The 17,659-nt window shown below is 40.1% G+C and overlaps 1 protein-coding gene and 1 non-coding gene across 7 annotated transcripts in view; both read left to right on the top strand.

Annotated features, from left to right (window-relative positions):
• Positions 1-17,659, top strand: part of SCAPER (S-phase cyclin A associated protein in the ER) — a 522,269-nt gene that overhangs the window by 475,394 nt on the left and 29,216 nt on the right. For all 6 annotated transcript variants that reach the window (XM_045448989.1, XM_045448990.1, XM_045448988.1 and 3 more), the window contains 2 exons: positions 9,236-9,473; positions 15,231-15,380. In XM_045448989.1, the coding sequence (XP_045304945.1) occupies positions 9,236-9,473; positions 15,231-15,380 (388 nt within the window). The remainder of the gene's footprint in view (positions 1-9,235; positions 9,474-15,230; positions 15,381-17,659) is intronic.
• LOC123584511 lies at positions 386-491 on the top strand. The gene has a single exon (XR_006705479.1). It is a non-coding gene; the product is annotated as a U6 spliceosomal RNA (small nuclear RNA).

Below are 17,659 nucleotides of genomic sequence, written 5' to 3'. Positions count from 1 at the left end.
ATTACAGCAGAGATCATTGAAATAAAGAATAGGGGCACCTAGGTAGCTTAGTTGGTTGAGCATCCAACTCTTGATTTCAGCTCAGGTCATGATCCCAAGGTCATGAGATCAAGCCCTGTGTCAGGCTCGGTGCTGAGCGTGGAGCCTGTTGGGATTCTCTCTCTCCCTCCCCAGCTTACACGTGTGCACTCTCATGCTCTCTCTCTCTCTCTCTTAAAATAAACATGTTTTTAAAAAAATAAAATAACAATAGAGAAAATCAATGAAACCAAAAATTCAAGTTTTTTGAAAAGAACAAGAGAATTGACAACCTTCAACTAGATGAACCAGGAAAAAAAGAGAGAGAGAGAAGACTCAAATTACTAAACTCAGACATGAAAATGGGGTGCTTACATTGGCAGCACACATATTAAAATTGAAACAATACAGAGAAGATAACATGACCCCTGCACAAGGATGACACTCAAATTCTTGAAGTGTCCCATATTTTCTGTAGTTTAATACAGTATTGCATACTTGAAATTTACTAATAAAGTAGATTTTAAGCATACTACCACAAAAAATAAAAAAGATAACTATGTAAAAAAACAAAAACTAAAGTAATGGATGTATTAACTTGATTGTGAGAGTCATTTCACAATATATCCAAATCATCATGTTGTACATTTTCAATAAGTTATAATTTTACTTGTCATTTCTACCTCAATAAAGGTGAGGAAAGAAAAGAAAGTGGGAACATTACTATCAATTCTACATAAATAAAAAGGGTTATAAGAAGGTGCTATTAACAATGTATGTCAATAAATTGGATAACCTAGATGAAATGAGTAAATCTCTAGAAACAAAAAACCCACCAAGACTAAATCACAAAGAAATAGAAAATATGCGGGGCGCCTGGGTGGCGCAGTCGGTTGAGCGTCCGACTTCAGCCAGGTCACGATCTCGCGGTCCGTGAGTTCGAGCCCCGCGTCGGGCTCTGGGCTGATGGCTCAGAGCCTGGAGCCTGTTTCCGATTCTGTGTCTCCCTCTCTCTCTGCCCCTCCCCCATTCATGCTCTGTCTCTCTCTGTCCCCCCAAAAAATAAATAAACGTTGAAAAAATTAAGAAAAAAAAAAAAAAAGAAATAGAAAATGTGAATATACCTATATAACTAGTAAGGAGATTGAATCAGTAATCAAAAATCTCCAAAGGAAAGCCCTGAACCTGATGGCTTCAATTGTGAATTCTGCCAAACACTTAGAGAACTAACACCAGTCTTTCTCAAACTTTTCCCAAAAATTTAATGGGAGAGAACACTTCATAACTTATTCTCTGAGTTTCTGGATTCTCTGAATCCAGAGCCAGATGAAGACACTATAAAAAGAGAAAATTACAGACTGATACCCCATGTGAACATTGACGTAAAAATGCTCAACAAAACACTACCAAACCAAATTTAGCAGCATGGTAAAAGGATTATACATCATGACCAAGTGGGATTTATTCCTTGAGTGCAAGAATGGTTCAGTACATGAATATCAATCATTGTAATTAGACCACATTAACAGAATGATGGAAACAACACATGATCATCTTAATTGATACAGAAAACATTTGACAAAATTCAGCACCCTTTCATTACAAAAACACTCAAAAAACTAGGATAGAAAGAAAATACCAACATATAATAAAAACCATATATGAAAAACCCACAGGGAACATCATAGTCAATGGTGAAAGACTAGAAGCTTTTCTTCTAAGATCAGGAACAAGGCAAAGATGTCACTTCTACTACTTCTATCCAACATAGTACTGGAATTTCTAGCCAAAGAAATTAGGTGAGAAAAAGAAATAAAAGGCATCCAAATCAGAAGGGAAGAAGTAGAATATCTCTGTTTGCAGATGCTATAATCTTATATATAGAAAACCCTAAAGATCACACACACACAAATTAAAACTAATAAATGAATTTGGCAATGTAGCAGAATAATAAACCAACTCACAAAAAGCAGCTGCATTTTTTTATATTAACAATGTACAGTCTCAAAAAGGAAATTAGGAAAACAAGTCCATTTACAATAGCACCAAAAAAAAAAAAAAAAAAAAACTTAGGAATTAATTTAACTGAGAAGGCAAAAAAGCCTTATACAATGAAAAGGAAAAAACATTGCCAAAAGAAATTAAAGAAGGCATAAATAAGTGGAAGCACATTCCATGTTCATGGATTGGAAGACAGTATTATTAAGATGTCGTTACTACCCAAAGCAATCTGTGGATTTTATGTGATCTCTGACAAAATCTCTTAAGACTTTTTTTTTTTTTTGCAGAAATAGAAAAACTGATACTAAAATTCATATGAAATCTCAAGGGAGCCCAAATAAATAAAAAAAAAATATTGAAAAAAAGAACAAAACTGGAGGACTCAAGTTTTCTGATTTCAAAGCTTACTTCAAAGCCACAGTAATCAAAACAATGTGAAACTGGCATACAGGCATATATAACAATGGGACAGAACAGAGAGCCCAGAAATAAACCCTCACACATATGGACAAATGATTTTGACGAGGATGCCAAGACCATTGAATGGGAAAGGGGTCTTTTCAACAAGTGGTGCTGGGGAACATGGACATCCACATGCAAAAGAGTAAAGCTGAACACTTTTCAAACGCTATGACTCAAAATGGCTCAAAGACCTGAAACTATTAAACTGAGAAGAAAACACAGAGCAGAAGCTTCAGAACATGGGATTTGGCAGTGATTTCTTGGATAGGACACAAGAGGCACAGGCAGTAAAAGAAAAAGTAGACAAATTGGGCCTCAGGAAGATTTTTAATTTGTGTATCAAAAGACAGTATCAACACAGTAAAAAGGCAACCTGGAGAATGGGGTAAAATATTTGCAAATTATATATCTGATAAGGAATAAATATCCAGAAACCACGGAAAACTCCTAAACCTCAACAACAACAACAAAAACACTATTAAAAAATGGGCAGGGCATCTGGGTGGCTCAATCAGTTAAGTGTCCAACTCTTGATTTCAGCTCAGGTCATGATCTCACTGTTCCATGGGATCAAAGCCCACATCAGGCTCTGCACTCATAGCATGGAAGCTGCTTAGTATTCTCTCTCCCTCTCCCTCTCTGCCCCTCCCCACTCACATGCATGCATGTGCTCTCTCTCAAAATAAATGAATAAACATTTTTGTTTAACGGGCAAAAGACTTAAATAGGCATTTCTCCAAAGATATACAAATACCCAATAAGCACATGAAAAGAAGTTTGACACTACTGATAATAGGAAAATGCAAATCAAAACTATAGTGAGATAACCCATTTGGATGGCTACCATCAAAACAAAACAAAACAAAACAAAAAATAACAAGTGTCAGTGAGGATGTGAAGAAATTCAAACACTTGTGTATTGTGGGTAGGAATATAAATGATATAGCTGCTGTGGAAAATATGGCAATTCCTCAAAAAATTAAAAATAGAATTAGTATATGATCCAGCAATTCCACTTCTGGGTATATATCCAGAAGAATTACAAACAGGGTTTTGAAAACATTTGTATGCCCCTGTTCATAGAAGCATTATTTACAACAGTTAAAAAATGGAAGCAACCCAAGTGTTCATCAGTAGATAAGTGGATACACAAAAAGTGTTGTATACATATAATGGAATATTATTTATTCAGCCTTAGAAAGTAAGGAAATTCTGACATATTCTACATCATGAATGAAACTTGAGGACATTAGCTAAGTGAAATAAGCCAGTTACAAGAAACTAAATATAGTGTGATGATTCCATTTACATGAAGTATTTAGCATAGTCAGTCATGGAGACAGAAAGTAGACTGATGGTTGCTGGGGGAAGAGGGGACGGGAAGTTATTGTTTAAGGGGTATACAGTTTCTGTTTTACATAATACGAAAGAGTTATGGGATGGTTGGTGGTGAAGGGTGTACTTCATTATGAGTATATATATATATATATATATATATATATTTTTTTTTTTTTTGGGGGGGGACAGAGACAGAGCATGAACGGGGGAGGGGCAGAGAGAGAGGGAGACACAGAATCGGAAACAGGCTCCAGGCTCTGAGCCATCAGCCCAGAGCCTGACGCGGGGCTCGAACTCACGGACCGCGAGATCGTGACCTGGCTGAAGTCGGATGCTTAACCGACTAAGCCACCCAGGCGCCCCATGAGTATATTTATTATCAACGAACTGTATACCTGAAATAGTTAAGATGGTAAATTTTATGTTATACGTATTTTAATATGAAAAAGTGGGGGAAAAAAGAATAATGCCCTGCCAAAGTTATCTGTATCCTAATTCCCCAGAACTGTAAATGTGTTATCTTACATGGCAAAAGAGATTTTGCGGAAATTAAGGATCTTGAGATGGGAAGATTATCCTGGTTTATCCAAGTGGGCCCATTGTAAGTACAGAGGTCCTTGTAGATGAAAGAGAGAAGTGGGAAAGTGAGCGTTAGAGGGGTTTGAAGGTGCTGCTGACTTTGAAGATGGGGGAAGGGACCACAAGCCAAGAAATGCATGTGTACTCTAAAAGCTGTGAAAGGCAAGGAAACAAACTGCCTCCTGGAGCCTTTAGAAGGAACACACCTCTGATAACACCTGGTTTTAGCCCACCCAGTAAGACCTGTTTTGGATTCTGACCACCCCCCGCCCCCGCCACCCCAGACTGTAAGAGAATAGTATTGTTTTGAGCCACTAGCTTCTGATAACTTGTTCCATCAGCAATAGGAACCTGATACACATTCCTGTCTCTGTTAGACTGTAACCTCTGTAGGACAGGGAGCTAGTCTTCCTTGACTGCCCATATCACAGATGGTCACTGTTCCTAGAGCACAGGTAGTTTGGCTTTTCAAATTGAGAGTATCTGACCAGACGATCCTGCCCCTTGTGCTCACCACAAAGCCTGGTGAATGGTCAGGCTTTTCCAGATTCAGGTCAGCTTTTCCAGAATATCCCAGTCCTTAAGAGCCCCACACTGGACTACCTCTAAAAAATGATTCACTTTTGAACAGTGAAGTTTACATCCATCATTGGGAGAGACAGTGACTTAATCCCACCTACTCCCAATACTGCAGACCAGTAAGTGGAATGCTCAGGGTTCAAGGATTAAAATGGGACATTCTTACAAGATGCCTGGGGATTCCAGCACTGAAGGAATGAACAAAGCAAAAATCCAAGAAGATAAGAGAGCAGTCTAGAAGATCACTGGCACTGAACGAGATCAGGGTTGATGTTACCAAGCCAGAAAAATGGGGATCAGGGAGAAGAGAGCAAACAAGCCAGGAACAAATAGGGAAAAGGGGGCTGTAGTATCTGGAACTGTCACACCTGGCACATAAGTGGTAAAACACCAAAGATGAATGGATGGCATTTGATCCGTGCCCATACAAATCACTGCTTTTTTTTTTTTTTTTTTTTTTTTTGCACATCTATACTTTCCTTTGAGGCAAAGTAGGGTTTTCAGGTGCTTGCGCAGGAGTATTGATGGTCCAATTATAGTTATTCCTAATTGAATCTGGCTGTTAATGAACAGAAATGAATATACCACTAAGATCCCTATTCCTAGAGAACAAACAAAAACACTTTAAAATTCAGTAAAATTGAGAAGATCTCAGAATGTAATGTAATATATTAACTTTCAGATCTGAGTTTTCATATCTTCCATGTATTTTTAAAAGAAAATTCTGTAACTTATGTCTGATATGAATAAGGCCTTTTACATTTTCATTATAAACATTTAGGCTTAAAGTGATTATAACTGACAGTTAAGACCAACGGGAGCCAGTGGCCTGTTCATGGACAAATTATCTGTAATTCAGACTAAATCAAAAGTAAACATTTCCTAAAGTCCTTTCAGCTCTACATTAGTCCTGTGGAAGCCAAATGTAATAGACAAGCCCTTTCCCTTCCTCTCTGTCCTGTGAATTCTATGGGCTCACTTTAAAATGAATAGTCTTTTCTATGAAGCAATGTTATATGCATTTTGAACGATTTCCACATCTAAGTCATCGAATGCTTATTTAATTCATTTTTCTGAATCAACATGTTAATTTCATCAGGAGAATGTTGCAAGAGTACCTGGGATGTGTTGTTTCATAGTTTATGATTAGTATTTTCCTAAATAATGGGATGGAGAGAGGAAGAAAGAAGTAGTCTGATGACCTTCACTTTTTTCTTATCTGCATTTGTTCTCTTGAAGAAGTAATAGCAGTGAATTCGTGTCATTTAAAAGTTTAGAAAGATTAAGTATGACAAATTGTTTTAAATGACAAAGTTATATTTCTGAGTATCTCATTTGAATATGCTGATAATCAGTTTAAAAACCACACAGGCAGTAAGGGGAAGGCCAGCATTCTGAATCACAGAGCAGTAAAACTGTTGTCACCAGCAATGATGTCACTCATTCCCAAGGCTCCAAAAGGCTGTTGGAAATTAACTTTAGGAAGAAATGTCTTCTGACTTGCCATTGGTTCTAAAAGGCAATCAGTGTTAAACAAGCACAGACCCCTTTTTGGAACCTATGTAATAAAGTCAGACATATTAATCTCTACTCATGCCTCTAGTCAGGGTCTGACCCCAAGTTCTTCCGGCTACAATGGAAGAAAGCAAGGAAGAGCCAACTGACATAAGCTAACAGTTCATGTAAAGGTCTAGATGTGCCTAAGAGCAAATAAACATCGTTTCTCAACTTTGTGTGTGTATTGAGTCCCATAAGACAAAAAGTATCTCTCCGTGATCATATGAGATTACATTACAGTCTCCATGTACTTTCACAGTGTTCAGTTAACACCCCTGAGATTTGACTTAAGAAAAGGGATGGAGAGAAAAGAAGAGGTCACTCCTGTTTAGCCTGGATGCTTTGGTCCTCAGACAAAGCATTGGCTTTAAAGAGTCAAAAGTCGGGGCGCCTGGGTGGCGCAGTCGGTTAAGCGTCCGACTTCAGCCAGGTCACGATCTCGCGGACCGTGAGTTCGAGCCCCGCGTCAGGCTCTGGGCTGATGGCTCGGAGCCTGGAGCCTGTTTCCGATTCTGTGTCTCCCTCTCTCTCTGCCCCTCCCCCGTTCATGCTGTGTCTCTCTCTGTCCCAAAAAGAAATAAACGTTGAAAAAAAAAAAAAAAATTAAAAAAAAAAAAAAAAAAAAGAGTCAAAAGTCCTTGTGGTATCCTGCTTTTTCCACTGACAAATGTGTATGACCTAAAACATCTCAACTACTCTTCATGTGTGGAGTGAAGGGGATTAATACCTTCACTACCAACCATGAAAAATGAAGAGTGAGGTGAGGTAAAATACGTGAGTGAATTCAGCAGATCCTGTTACCGGACAATGAAAGGACAGTTTCTCTTAGGAAACTAAGAGAGCTGCTTTCTTGAGAAGAGAATAAGGTATATAATGTCATCTCACGTCCTTAACAATATCAGAAATAATGCACGTTCAAGAAGTAAATACTTACCATGGCTATGAATAAAACTCTTCTTTGATGAAACTAGTAGCAAATCAAAATGAAAAAAATTATCCGTTTGGAAAAAACAAGTTATGAATTAGAAAACTAGAAAAGATACTAGAAACTTTCCAGCCAGCACTTCCACATTCTTATTTAATTGGTGGCATCTCTTTTTTCTTTTTTTAAGTTTATTCATTTTGAAAGAGAGAGAGCACAGCAGGGGAAGGGGAGAATGAAGGAGGGACAGAATCCCAAGCAAGCTCCACACCATCAGCACAGAGCACGATGAGGGGCTTGAACCCACAAACTGTGAGATCATGACCTTAGCTGAGATCAAGAGTCGGGCACTTAACCAACTGTGTCACCCAGGTGCCCCTTATTAGCAGCATGTCTTCAGTGTTTCTAGGCTAATGAGATAAGCATAGATCTTTAATAATGCCCCTCTCACATTCCAGACTCCATCTGAAAGGAGCAACAAAAAAGAAGCTGTGGAGGTGGACATGGTGGGCACCTGTATTCATGTTAAAAATAGGGAAGAGTATGGTAAAGGAAGACACTAAACAGGGACTTGTAACCTCTCTTCCTGAGAGAAAATTATGTCCGTGAAACAAGACATGTGGCCCACTTGGAATAGCATGGAGAGGACTGAGGATTTGTACAGAAGTGGCTATAGCAGCTGCAAACCTTACATCTTCTCAGATTCAAACCCAATGGAGAAAAAGTGAGGGCTTTTTTCTAAGCATTTCAGCAAAAGAATCTCCCTCCACTGTGATGTGTGCCATCCCTGAGCCATACTGAACAGCCAGAAGAATAAACTGTGTCTTTTATTACCTTAGGTCCTTGAGTCAGAGTGAATGGGGGAGGAGCCCCACCTAAAGTACGCTGGTTATAAGAGAGAGAGGTAGTTCCTCAGAGAGAAATTTGGGTGCAGTTTCTTTAAAAAAAAAAAAAGTGAACGAATGCTTGGCAGCCACATTTAGTAAAACTGCAGGCTCTTGGTCACTGGATGCTTCGTATAGACCTGATTCAGGAGTGAGGTAGATTTAGCAAACCCTTGCTGGCTTTACTGTTAATTTTAGGAGCTCATTTGCCATTGCTGTTGCTTCTTGTTCACCCACGGCACTGCTTGCGAGTTATTAAGCTGACTTCATGGTGATTTGTATAAAGCTAATCCAGCACTTACTTGTTCTTGGGAGTCTGACGCCTACAACCTGTCCTGCCAATATTCCTTGATGATGAACCGTGCTTTCAAAAGCAGGTGAACTGTCTCCTCCCCACCACAGTATACCAACACATTACAGAGCCCTTTTTTTTGAGGCCTCATTTTCCTGGTAGCTGTCTCCCCTGAAAAGATTCCCTTTGTGTATCCAGAAAAGAAACTATGGGATTTCTGACTTCTGAGTCCCAGTAGCTCTAATGGACTCTGTCCAGTTTGCCCAGATGTAGACTCTAAGCAAAGTGAGCCTTCCTAGGCTGCAGAGGACAGGGAGGGTGGGTGGCAAGCTCAGCACTGGCTGCACATTGCTCATTTGCTGCTGATGCTGCTGCTGCTGCTGCTGCAACAGTGAGCAGGTCTCCCGGGGGGAGAAAAGGGCAAGCCACTGTGCTCTCGGGCAGGGGAAGGCTGCATTTATTCCTTGAGGTTTCTTGTTACCTTATTATACAACTCAGATGGTTTGCTTTTAACGGTCTGCTTGTCTTGTTCCATCTGACCTATAAAAATGCTAACATCCTTTAAGTAGATTTCTTTTAAAGAGTTGAATGTTTCTTTGTCAGGTCAAACAGCGTATTTGACAATAATCGCCAGGATCCCACAGGACTGACCGCTGCTCTTCAAGCCACAGACCTGGCTGGAGTTCTGCACATGCTCTACTGTGTCCTCTTCCACGGCACCATCTCGGACCCCAGCACAGCCAGTCCCAAGGAGAGTTACACTCAGAACACAGTCCAAGTGGCCATTCAGAGCTTACAGTTCTTCAACAGTTTTGCAGCTCTTGATCTGCCTGCTTTCCAGGTACCAAGCATTGGTTAGTGATGGTGTTAACCAACCAAGAGTTAATATTTTAGTGTAGATAATGATGTGAGGTTCCTCTCCTGGATTGGGACATTAGGAGTAAACTACAGTAAAGGAAATCACAATATACATCATTTATTAAGCTACTGTCATCTGGGAACTATTTTAGACACTCTACATATGCTTTCTCATTTATTCTCATGATAGCCCTGCAAAATATTACACCCATTTTGCAGATGGAAAAGCTAGCAGTTATTTGCCCAAGGTTACACGTGGCTATGCCAGGACTGGCACCTATGATTTTCTGATTTCCCCAAATCTGTGTCACTCTGCTACTAATAAATCTTCTGTGTTGATTTCTTCATAGAAAGGCATTATTATCCCATCAACTTTTAAATGTTAAGGAAAGTCTTACATAAACAGAACCAAAGTTAGATAAATTGTTTTGATTGATATGACTTTCTGTGGATGATTTAACTGATTTGTGTCCGGTGTAAAGTGTATGTATAGTTATACGTGCACACCCCCATAAATTAAGTTTTTATAGCAAAAGAAAGAAAAATTGCTTTATGCTGTAATACCAGACTGTCAGCTTAGAAATAGATTTTTTTTTCATGTGGGAAATTTAATTTTCAAAAACACTGAACCTTTGGAACAGAGCAAGCCCCAAGGAGTAGACTTTCTCTTTCAGTTTATTAACTGTCAAGTGATTTCATTAAAAAAGGAACAAACTTGGCAGATGATGAACCCATAATTTAGATGAATTGCTTTGCTCAGAGGGAGAAAGGGAAAAAGGTTATAGAGATATAAATGTATGAAAATGGTGGTCTTTGGCCATTCCCAACTAGACGAAACACTTGTTTTGTAGCTGATGACAAATGTGGAATTCTTGTCTTCCTGTCATTTTGGGCACAACAGGAAATTAGTAAGTTGTATCATTGGGCTCAATAGCTTTCAACTTGGTAGAGTTAGTTTATCCATCACAAGAACAGAATCCTGTTTAGGGTTAAAGCATTTCAGTTTCCAAAGCAATTGAACACTATAGCCTTAGATGGTAACTACATAATGTGTGAAGTTCTGAGAGTTTACAGGCACACCTAATAAGGAGATATCTGCTCCAGAAAATGCCAGTGATTCTTGCCTCTGGGTTGAACATCTGTGTTTTGTGAAGACCCAGGCCCATTGTGTTCTGTGTGGAAACAGCTTGGAAATCCGGAGACACTAGTTTTTGTCCTCAGAACATGGAGACCAGCAGTCTACCCATCAACTAGTCCAACTAGAGTGATTTCCGTTGTTACTAGGGATTATGAAAAGAAAATATCTAAAAACTGTCTCTTAGCATCTAGTTTTATAGGTCTTCTGACCAGTATTTATACTGCTGCAGGGTGCTCCACATCATAAGCAAAATCATCTGTGTTAAGTCAGCCATTCCATGAGTCACTCTTGAATGTCGGATCCCAGATCCATGTGCTCCCCACACCATCCCTGTGAGCTCACAGCCTGGTCAGTCTCACTCAAAAGGAACACCACTGAACTCCAACCAGCCCTGCTCCCCGAATGGCCTTTAGGCACAGTTGCCAATAATGTTAGAAAAATCAAAAGCTTATTTCTGGAGCAAATGTCAAACTAACATAAAGACCAAGATTCTTCCTTTCCAGCTCTTTGCCATATCCAGCCTGAAATGTACCCCCTACTTGAAAAAGCAGCAGGAAAGATACCAGAGTGACTCAAGAGTGTTCAAGCCATTCTGTTTTTTATTTTATTTTTGTAATATTTATTTATTTTGAGAGAGAGAGAGTGCAAGCAAGCAGGAGAGGGACAGAGAAGGAAAGAGAATCCCAAGCAGGCCCCTGCACTCTCAGCAGAGAGCCCCATGCGAGGATCAAACTCAGGAACCTGTGAGATCAGGACCTGAGCAGAAATCAAGAACCGGACACTTAACTGACTGAGCCACCCAGGCACCCCTGTTCAAGCCATTCTTAGAATCAAATGCCCTGCCTACCAAGTAGAATGTCCTGTTCTGGCTGGTTCTTGATAATTCTCCAGTACATTTGTTTCTTTCCTCTCTGTCCTTCATGCAGTTCCATATTACTCTTAAGTCTCTCTTCCTGTTTTTTTTTCCTCCTGTTTTCTTTTATCTTAGTCAATTTGGCCATCATTGTTTCTCATTCTCTCCCAGACACTGTTCCCAGGTATTCTTTTCTCTTTAACAGGTGCCTGGACCAGGAAAGCTCACAGGGGCCTCCCCCTGGCTGCCATCCTTTCAGTACTCAAGGTCCAGCACATGTGTTTTTCTTACACCTCATCAGTATGTGCAGGGACCCACATGCCCAGAATTTCTAGCATCAGAGCCTTTAATACATCTACCCATGATTACCTTATTGTTCCAGTCACTTTTATGCATTTAAAACCAAACAAAAAAAAACTTAGTTACAACAACCACTTTATTATGATCACAGATTCTCTGGGTCCAAAATTCAGGCAGGGCTTATCACAGTAGGGGTGGCTTGTCACTACTCTCTGATATAGGGCTTCAGGTAAGAGGCTCAAATAATGAGGTGGGGGGGGGGGCAGGTTGACACAGATAGCTGGAAGCTAAATTTATCTGGAGGCCCCTTCGCTCTCCTGTTCAAATCGTGGGATGACTTAAAGACTAGGTTCACCAAGGACTGTTGGCCAGAAACACTACATGTGGCTTTTCTGTGTGACTTGGGCTTCTTAAAATGACACGGTGTCTGGGTTCTGAGTGAGTATCCTGAGAGGAAGCTTCCAGAAAACAAATGTTCCAAAAGAAACAGAAGCTGCATGGCTTTTTAGGACCTTGCCTTACAAGTCATATAGCTATATATCAACCATGCTCTTGGTTAAATCAGTCATAAGCCTTCTGGATTCAAGGGGAGAAGGCTTGGGCCCCACCTCTCAATGGGGGGACTGTCAAAGATTTATAGACATTTTTTTTTTTCAACGTTTTATTTTTATTTTTGGGACAGAGAGAGACAAAGCATGAACGGGGGAGGGGCAGAGAGAGAGGGAGACACAGAATCGGAAACAGGCTCCAGGCTCTGAGCCATCAGCCCATAGCCTGACGCGGGGCTCGAACTCACGGACCGTGAGATCGTGACCTGGCTGAAGTCGGACGCTTAACCGACTGCGCCACCCAGGCGCCCCAAACATTTTTTAAACCACTGCACTCTTTTTAGCAAGCTAAAGTAAATCGTCCACACAGATATCATTGATGTAGATGGGTATCTGATCAAGCATGTAATACTCAAGTAAATATAATACAAATATACAATACTTGCATTGTAATGCAATTGAGAGAGTTTGGGAGAAAAGTACTATTTTTCTGATAAATGTGGTCAGAGAAACTCATGTTCTAGTTCATCAAAACAACTTACATGTCAAAAGTGAGATTTTTAGGACCTATGTTAATAAAAGACAGGAAAAGAGATTTTAGGTACAGCATGGATCTGACCTCAAGAAAAAATCTGGGAGACAGTTTATGAATTGCCTGTGTGGGTCAAAGGAACTGAAGAATAAAATTGAAATGAGATAAATGGTCTGACCTGCTAAACAGGATAATGTAAGACATGTTGACCATTTGAGTCCCAATGCATCACAAGAATGCAGAGCTCTAATAGGCATCCTCATCAAACCTTTCTGCATCTGGAGTCAGACTGATGTGACTGTAAGCCATTATACCACCAAGTTTTATGACCTTAGAGAAGTCATTTGAACCGTTATGGGCTCAGTTTCTCATCTGTAAAATAGAGATTAAAAACACCTACCTCACAAGTGTGAGGATTAAATGAGATCACATAAAGGCACTGTTCTAGCTAGCAAATAGTAGGCCCTCAAGAAATGTGGACTGGGGGCACCTGGGTGTCTCAGTCAGTTAAGTGTCTGACTCTTGGTGTTGGCTCAGGTCATGATCTCACGGTTTGTGGATTTGAGTCCTGTGTTGGGTGCTGACAGTGCAGAGCCTGCTTGGGATTCTCTGTCTCCCTCTCCCTCTCCTCTGCTCATTCTCTCTCTCTACCCCCCCCCCACTCTCTCTCTCTCTCAAAATAAATAAATAAACATTAAATTTTTTTTAATTTTTTTTAAATGTGGACTGACTCAGCTTCTGAAGATAAATAATTTACCCAAACCATTTTGCAGATGTTGATTCAGAAAGTTAACTTTTGAGTGAAGCTTTCCCAGTGCCCCTCCACACTTGTGTGAAGCCATGAACCTGTGTGCTCGTTTTATGTGGAACCCATCATGTGCTAGTAACAAAAGGTTATCCACTAGACTATTTTCTTAGCTTGTTCCATTTCATTGTATACTAATAAGGCTGTCAAAATATTTTTCCCCCTTCAGCAAAGAGTCTGATTTCACTGTGAATTCATATTGTCACAGATGGCCTTGAGATCCCGGATATTGTATATTGCATACACTTTGACAGATTTTACAATTGAAGGTGGTCTCAAGAAACAAATCAATGTACTGACTTGGCAATTAATTCTGACTAAAAAGGAAATATAGTTTCCTTGAAAAATTGGTTTAATTTTTATATTCAAACTTACATGCCCCTTGACCTGCTCTTATCAGTGAAGGTTAAACAGAGGGCACTGGGTCACAGCATGCTGGACACAACTAATTAAATAAGGGCTGAGCTGAGAAGGTGTCACTACTTGATTTAAAGGAACAGAGCTCTCCTGAACCTCTTTGGGGCTTGAAAAACATTTTGTCTCAGGGCAATGAAACTGAGACAGAAGGCACTCTTAAAATTTAGCAGTAATTTTATTTCCACAATGCTCACTAACAGGACTGTGTTTCACCACTGTTAGGCAAAGTGAATTCATTGAAACTTCTAAGGTGCTATGTATCTGACCTGGTTCAAGGCCACCAAGACCTCAAATGAAGAGATGAGTTTAAAACGCTGCCTTTCCCCACAGGCCAGCAGTGGTGCTTCATTCCAGTGTCGGCTGCGAGTGTATTCTGTAGGCTTCGCCTCTCCCCTTTGCCCTCCTGTCGCTCTGTCTGTTTGACATGTTTATTAAATAGAAGCTTCAGGCTGCACAGACAGACCCAGGCTCTCCTCCTGCATCGCCCACCAACAACAGCCCTTTGCCTGTCTGGGGAAAGGATCCCAGAAGCCTCATAGTTGAGGGGGCTTCATGGTTTGTTTTTTTTGGGGGGTCAGGGTGTTGTGTTTTTTTACATTCTTTTGGGAACATTGGGTTTATAGGGCTGTTTATTTGAATAATAACCAGTTGTTATTTATATTGCTTTCCTGTTTGAACATAAGTAAATCATTAGAATTGTATTTTTACCCCTGTGTTCAAGAAAATATTTTCTCCTTCAGAAAAAGAAAAGTATTAGAAGTTAGCTAAATGGTAACAGGAGATTCACAGGAGAATTTTAGCATTTTTATATTTTTCCACATTTTCTACAATGAGACTATTTGTACCATGGGAAAAAATAACTTCTTACAAATGGAATAAACAACTATGCTTTAGGTGGATAGTATGTCTTGATCCACAAAGTAAGAGTATTTCTCCATGTCTCTTTTCAGGTTAAATGTTACATTGATTATGGTCACTTATTAGAGCAAGAATCTCTAAACTAAACTGTCAAGCATAGTGCTCTAGAAATTTCCTATGTTTTTCCGGCACCATGGCAGAAAGTGCACAGGGTCCAGTCTTGCTTTGTGATTTGCAGCCCTGCCTGTCCCTGGGATGGGGAGTTCTAACTGCTCCTTGTCTTTGTCAGTCTATTGTAGGGGCAGAGGGCTTGTCCCTTGCATTCCGGCATATCGCCAGCTCTCTACTGGGCCACTGCAGCCAAGTCTCCTGTGAAAGCCTCCTTCATGAGGTCATCGTCTGTGTGGGCTACTTCACTGTCAACCACCCAGATAACCAGGTAAGAGGCCCTGGACAGTTCCTCAGGCAGCTCCCCCAACACTGAGAGTGTGAGGTATTGGATTGAGAAAAGGCAGGCTAGCCTGCTGGAACCCATCTGTCCTGCGTGAGGCCCTTTAACCAGACTCCAAGGACACCTCTCTGCCTTATTCTACCCAAAGAGATTTGATCAGCACTAGATGAGCACTAAGGCTTCCTCTTAGAGTTATAAAAATAAAATTTTTTCAATAAAATATTCAGTACACAGAAGCATCTACTCCCTTACCACAGAGGTTCTGATGTTCTATCCATATATTTGTTTCATTGTGATGAGGTAGAGTGCATCTTTCAGTTCGGGTCACTTTGCACGTAGCATTAGAGTCGGGTGCTTTATGAAGCCACTCTTGGCACTTGGCTTCTAGTTGCTTAGGGGGTGCTAGGTGGTGTTGGAGGGGGGCCTGAGAAAGCAGGACTTGGGCTTCTCCCCCTTGAGTCACTCAGAGTAGTTTCACTTTTAACTATTTGGATTATGTGGTTTCCAAGCAAGATTTCATTTGTAAATAGGGTTCTGCTACTCTAAGAACTTGGGAAAACTGTTACCGATTTCTTAAAATAATAATGATGATGATGAGCACCTTATTTCTCTTCATTTTTAAAACCAGAGTAATGGCATAGCTAACACATCAAATAGTAGTTCCTGATAGCCTCATTTATCTAAAACCTTCTGCAACCTCAACTGTGTGGATTATAGCTGAGAAAAAGGCCTCTGGACAACCATTAACCCTCACTTCAAGCTTAATAAGTTTTATTTTAGGCACATCTCTAACAACCGTTTATTAGCCTGCAGCAAACTAGACCAGGGCAGGAGAAGGACAGGAGTTGGTTATAGTGACAAAGCCAAGTTCAAGGTGAGAGCGGGGAAAGAAAAAATAAAAATAAGGCAGGGCCGAGAACTCAGAAACCACAGCCATCTGGATGAAAGGAACACTAAACCCTGTATTTATTTCCGAGAAGATCTGGATGCCCCCAGTGCTAACCTTGAATGAGCATGGAGGCAAAATGTATGTTCTTTGCATTCCCTTTGAAGAAGGTTGAGGAGCATTTCCATTCTGGAAAGAATTCCATAGTTAAAATATAGAAAATGTGGACTAGAACAAGTGTCATTTATAGAAAAGTTCCTCTTTTCCAGACACTGGTGCCAGGAGAACAGATCTTTTTCACCTCCCCCTCCCACCATGGGAACATTCTGGAAGTGCTTTCCCCTTGCTAACACCCCCCAGGTAGCGATGCATTGTCCTTTCCAGGCCCAGCAGGTTCATAAGTCTCTTACAAGCTGCTCTCACCATCTGAGATAGCCACTGTTACCATTTTGGCAAGTTCCCTTACAGTCCTTATTCTGAATACTTTTTCCAGTTTTATTGAGATATAACTGACATACAGCTTTGTATCAGTTTTAGTGTAAAAAGTGATAATTTGGTATGTGCATATCATACAAGATTAATACCACAGTAAGTTTAGTTAACATCCATCACTTCACATAGTTACAAATTTTTTTCTCATATGGTGAGAACTTTTAAGATGCATGATCTTAGCAACTTTTAAATGTATGTGTGATACAGTACTAGTCAACATGCTGTACACTACATCCCCAAAACATATTTATCTTAGAACTACAAGTTTGTACCCTAAGACCACCTTCACCTGTTTCACATCCCCACCCTTCCATGAATATTTTACGTAGCTGAGATCATACTGTACATGCATACTGTTATATCCTACTTTATACACTTAACATTACAGGTCTTCCTTTACTTACACTGGGGTTATGCCCCAATAAACCCATCAGAAGTTGAAAATATCTTAAGTGGAAAGTGCACTTAATACACCTAGCCTACTCTCAGGATGCTCGGAATACTTACATTAACCTACAATTGGGTAAAATCGTCTAACACAAGGCCTGTCTTCTAGTACAGTGTTGAATATCTCATTTAGTTCATTGAATACTGCAGTGAAAGTGAAAAACCCAATGGTTTCTGGGTAGGGAATGGTTGTTAAGTGGATCAGTTGTTTACCCTCATGATCGCGTGACTGACTGGGGGCCAGCTGGGAGCTGCCGCCACCCAGCATCACCAGAAAGCATCTTATCAGTAGCCTGGGAAAAGATAAAAATTCAAAGTACTGTTTCTACTGAATGTGTATCACTTTCATAAAATTCAAAAATCATAAGTCGAACCATCAGTCAGGCACTGTGTATCAAAACCATTCTTTGTGAATATCTATATTGAAGTATAGTTGACACAC

This window comes from Leopardus geoffroyi, chromosome B3 (genome assembly GCF_018350155.1).
Source record: "Leopardus geoffroyi isolate Oge1 chromosome B3, O.geoffroyi_Oge1_pat1.0, whole genome shotgun sequence".
NCBI classification, from domain to species: Eukaryota; Metazoa; Chordata; class Mammalia; order Carnivora; family Felidae; genus Leopardus; species Leopardus geoffroyi.
This window is presented reverse-complemented; position numbering and strand designations above follow the sequence as displayed.